The sequence below is a fragment of the Coregonus lavaretus genome, assembly GCF_964263955.1.
Source record: "Coregonus lavaretus genome assembly, chromosome: 18".
NCBI lineage: Eukaryota > Metazoa > Chordata > Actinopteri > Salmoniformes > Salmonidae > Coregonus > Coregonus lavaretus.
This window is the reverse complement of record NC_140005.1, coordinates 28,286,004-28,290,916: the sequence shown is the minus strand read 5'-3', so window position 1 is coordinate 28,290,916 and position 4,913 is coordinate 28,286,004. Positions and strand designations below refer to the sequence as shown.

The 4,913-nt window shown below is 38.1% G+C and overlaps 1 protein-coding gene across 1 annotated transcript; it reads left to right on the top strand.

The window, feature by feature from the left end:
* Window positions 1-774: 774 nt before the first annotated feature.
* On the top strand, window positions 775-4,651 carry LOC311145620 (uncharacterized protein; the record flags this gene model as incomplete). Its single annotated transcript, XM_084181894.1, has 9 exons — window positions 775-1,388; window positions 1,734-1,874; window positions 2,012-2,145; window positions 2,564-2,700; window positions 2,797-2,890; window positions 3,007-3,106; window positions 3,866-4,125; window positions 4,270-4,467; window positions 4,634-4,651. The coding sequence occupies exons 1-9, from the start codon at window positions 1,307-1,309 to the stop codon at window positions 4,649-4,651; spliced, it is 1,164 nt and encodes a 387-aa protein (XP_084038020.1). The 5' UTR covers window positions 775-1,306.
* Between the last annotated feature and the right edge of the window lie 262 nt (window positions 4,652-4,913).

Genomic DNA, 4,913 nt, shown 5'->3' with positions numbered 1-4,913 from the left:
TATTTGACCACAGAAAACAGCATAAATGTTGCAATGCAGGTTTGAATGGAACCCTCCCTGCTGAAAAAAAACTGCATAGACCAGCATAAATGTCAAGCTGGTCCATGATAGTCTATGCTTGTCCATGCTAGTCTACACAGTAAATTCCATAGTGTTAAATATGCAGTGTCAAAGTACATTGACTCTTACAGAGTTATTACTACAACAGTTGGAGTAAGATACCGCCCAGTGTTGGTGAAAAAGTACGTTGTTAAAAGACGCAGTGTCAGACGTACTCTGGAAAGCTCCGCCCACCTACGACTCGTCTCAAACGGACCACACATTTTCACGGCGCCATTTTCTTCATGTGGAATGACTGCGGTAAGTTTCTCCTAAGCGACTATACACACATTATTTGTCATTTTAACAGAAGCAGCATTTAAGAATTACTTTATATCGTTGCTAACAGTGCACTCTAGTTGGTTTTAGGTCTTAAAATGTCGAATTTTAAAAAGGCTAACGTTAACATGTTGTGACTGACTTCTGTCCAGTCCATGTGCCAGCAGTATTAAGCTAACGTTAATTAACATTAACTGACGAACATAACGTTCAAACTAGACAATGTCAGCCCGATTTATTGTAAGTTATGTTAATACAACGTGGAGGGGGGATTGTGTACTTCTTGTTAACGTTCAGATATTACAGGAACATAGCAAAGACTAAGGGGAGTTGGCTAAACTAGCTACAGTTAGCTACGTTAGCTTGACTGGCTAACTATGTGCGGGTGGCATGGATTTATTATGTTAACGGCGGGTAGACATTAACCTTGGACACTGCTTAAGCGGTGTGCCTTTATTTTTTTCCTGGATATTATACAAAATGACTTTCGGGTTTCAAAGCAGCAGCAGTACTGTTAAAATACTTAAGCACTATCTTAGCACACACTTATGGTGTAACGTTTAGCTAACATTATTCAATTCAATGTTATTTATATTGTCAAATCATAACAAGAGTTATCTCAAGACACTTTACAGACAGAGTAGGTCTAGACCACACTCTATAATATACCAAGACCCAACAATTGCAGTAATTGTGCGGGCAAGGCGGTAACATTAATGTTACAAGGATGAAAATCAGACGTTATCCTTTTTAATGTGTTTGACAGTAACTTCAATTTAACTGGCCATTTCTGCAAAAGTGCTGATCATTTCTCAGCACTTTGGTGGCTTGAAACAATATTTTTTCTTATATTTGAGGAAATACTGCTAAAATAAGACCATCAACTTTTTAACTGTGAGAAATTGTACTGATACTATTTGCAGGGAGCATGCTGCTTAAAGCTAAACTTGGAGATGTCCAAAAATTTGTCAGAATAACTGAGCCAAATCTGAAAGACTTTTTGATTGCAGGTAAGAATTTGACAATGTTAGTAATAACTGTCTGAATTTAGCTGTTTAAAATTGATATACTGGAATATTCCTAAAATGATGGGACATGTTAAGTTCTCAGGTTTTTGGAACTGGTCCATTTTTGTACGTCTAAATTTCTTCTGTTTTGCCCTTGGTAACTACACTTTAATTGTGGATGCATTGCTTAAGGTATAGTTATGATGCTACAAAAAAAAACATTTTAATCACTTAATAGTGTTTGTTTAAAACCTATTTTATAGGGTAAGGTAGGTGTACACAGTGAAATTATTATATAAATAATGATTTACTTTTGTTTACACAAGCTTTTATCCCTGTTTTTTCTAGCATTTGCAAAGTTTGGTGTCCCAGCTGTAACAGAAGGTGTGAAAATTGTTGACAGTTCAGGGACTGAATTGGATGATGATGTTTTTGAGGATATTATAAAGGATCCCTCAACTGGGGTGCTAACCATCAAATATGACTCAGGTTTGTTTCAGTTAATTAGACTAATTAATGAATACGTTATTTCTTTGTTTTATGAAGTTCATGGTGTCTATTAAATAAGTGTCTTAGATTATGAGGGAACTATATATAATTCTTTTTCTTCTAAAAATCATGGTTAGAATCTGTCTCCATGGTGGCCTCTTCTGAGCAATCCCAACCATCATCCCTTGATACCTTGGACTCTGAGGATACAGTCATTATTTCAGATAGCCCCTCCAGAAAACGCCAGAGGCTGGATACAGAAGCCAAGCAAGTAAGACAATTCTGACATTTTAAATTCTGTTCTTGAATCTGTTCTCAGAGAATTAAAATTACATTAATATACATTGTAAATTACATGGTTTCAAAACATTTTTGAAGTCCTGATTAGGGATGTCCCGATCAAGTTTTTTTAAGCGCCCTATCCGATTAAAAAAAGTATCTGCTGATATTGAGTCCTGATCAGATACTTTTATTTATTTATTGATAATACAGTGCACACTTCGAGTACATTCAAGTTATTGTCGCTGTCTGGAGGGAGTTTCTTACCATTATTGGCTTTTTCATTGGATTTTTGTAGCACTTGCAATCTTTGAGATTGGATCGGGACATCCTCTGACATCATATTAGTTTATTTCCAGTTTATTTGCAGTGGACATAACATGCAGAATTGTTATGCATTTTGTTTTAAGTTGGTGGAATCAGCTCTTACCAACAAAACCGGTGGGGAACGTATAATAAATGAATACAACCGAACCAAGTCCTTGACGGATGAAACAAGACGCAAAATGGTGAACATGCTGTCAGCTGACATGACAGAAAAGAATGGGTAATTTGTTAATAGTCCTTGTGTTCTCAATCTGTAAATCTAAATCTGAATCTAAGTGAATATGACTGCACAATCCTTTCTTCTTCAATTTTGCAGTACATCTCCACCCAGACAGGTGAAAGAAATGTATGCCAAAGGAATAGTGACCTTATTCCCGTACCTCAGTGACCCATTCTCTAAGAATGGCTATGTGAGTTGCACACAGTAATAGTTGTAATGTTAAATGCTATTGGAAGTTTTTGAATCCTACCAGACCATGTTGTTTTCAATGAAGTATCCATTTTTGTTATCCTTTCATCCTTCAAGGAGCATTATTATGATGGCGAGAGTGGAACTGGGTACTTGGCCTGGAGGATTAAAACTATTCAGAGAGGCACCGCCAAAGACAGGCGATCATCATTCGGAGGTAATACTGGAAAATGTATGGAACAAAACAGTTGCTAGATCAATAATTGCATTTGTTGCACTATTTCTCAGACATATAGTATAATGTGTAACTACATCCTTCAATTCTGCTAGCTCCCTCCCTCTTAGCAAATTTAAAGAAAATATGCATCAGAGACCTACAAAGGACTGTGACATAAGGGGGGGTTGCCTCGACACTGACTGGTCGAGGCAACCCCTGGCAAACTGGCCTTGCAAACTTTAGGGTGATTTAAACCAGTAGATGGCATTTTCATACATTTTTCAACCCACAAACTGCAGATTTCATAAATTGTGAAGAAATAATGTCAATATTAACACCAGCATTGATGCAGGGCTCCACACTAACTTTTTGTCTTGGTTGCACTTGTGCGCCTAACTTTTTTATTTAGGTGCACCAGCACAAAATGTAGGTGCACCCAAATTTTTTCCTTGCGTCGCCATTAACGCCACAATTTCAAGGTCACCTTTTTATCACGCTCCATATACATTCATATATATCATGTAACCACCCCCCCCCTTTGCTGTCCTCTGCCCCTCAGATGGCCAACACCTGTAATTTGGCCTTCTTCCCATTTGGCCTTGGCTAAACCAGCTTGCCACACTCCCTAGCATCAAACATATCATTCATATCATTTAGTTTACAGCTCAAAAAGTATATTTTACAGTGGAGTACTTCCTTTAAAAGTTAGCCAGGCTACTAAAACTTTTGACATGATTGAAATTTTCCCGTGTTGTGTAGAATCAGCCAAAGGATCAACTGGTGAAGACATGTCTGGAGGACCGACTGTCAGACGAGAATCCCAGTTTGTTCCAGAGACTGCCCTGACTGATGATGAGTGCAACAAAGCAATCTCACTGATGAAACATTCTGCTGATGCAGACACAATCAAGAAGAAAATGGAACTGACGTTTGTGTATCGCCGCAAAATGATCCTCGACCCCCAGCAGTCAAGCAACATACTGTCTGAGTTTCCACGTTTTAAAGACGTCAAAAGCTTGGTAATTATGTTATTTTGAAAATACTATGACAAGTGAATTGTTTTGTAAGACATTGTAGTGATACTAGCTAGCTAAACTAGCACGCAATACAATTTGATTGGCTGTCAAATAACTGAAATTGTCACCAACACCACCCCACTCCAGGTTGAACAGGATTTTGTTCTAATGTTCGGAGAGGATACCTCAAGCAAGCTTCTGGAAAGGTGGCCGGTCACGTTCAAGAAAAAGATCATCAAACAATGCAGAAAGCTTCCATCCACAAGTGAGCTTGAAGAACTCTTGCTGGCAGCTGATCCTCCTGAGGATGGCACTGAATTGGATGTTGACTTTGGTAAGATGCTTGTAAGCCTACCTTTTGTGTTGTATTGCAATATCAACATTATGTGTAAACATTTAAATATCAACATAATACTAAGAAGCTGGATCTGTGAAAGATTTACGAGTACGTTCTGTAGCAGTATATTGAACAAAACTTTTGAGATTTGACTCAGCCCTGTGGATGTTTTAGTTAGAGAACTTCTTGTGATGTAGAACTGCTGTCTGTCTGGGGGGTCTTTTGTAAAGAAAACAACGTAACTGAAGTGTGTTAACATTGAACTTGTGTTGTTACAGGTTGGGACAGTGATCTGTCATCGGTTTTACTGCTTATACACCTGATTCCACCCTCCGCTCAGGGTCGGAAGAGACCAGGAAAGGTTTCCGCATCCCAAGCAGAGAAACATCTTGTGGTATTCAAGAAGGTTTGTATTTTTTCTAATTTGTGGTATGAACACCTAATATTAGGCTAC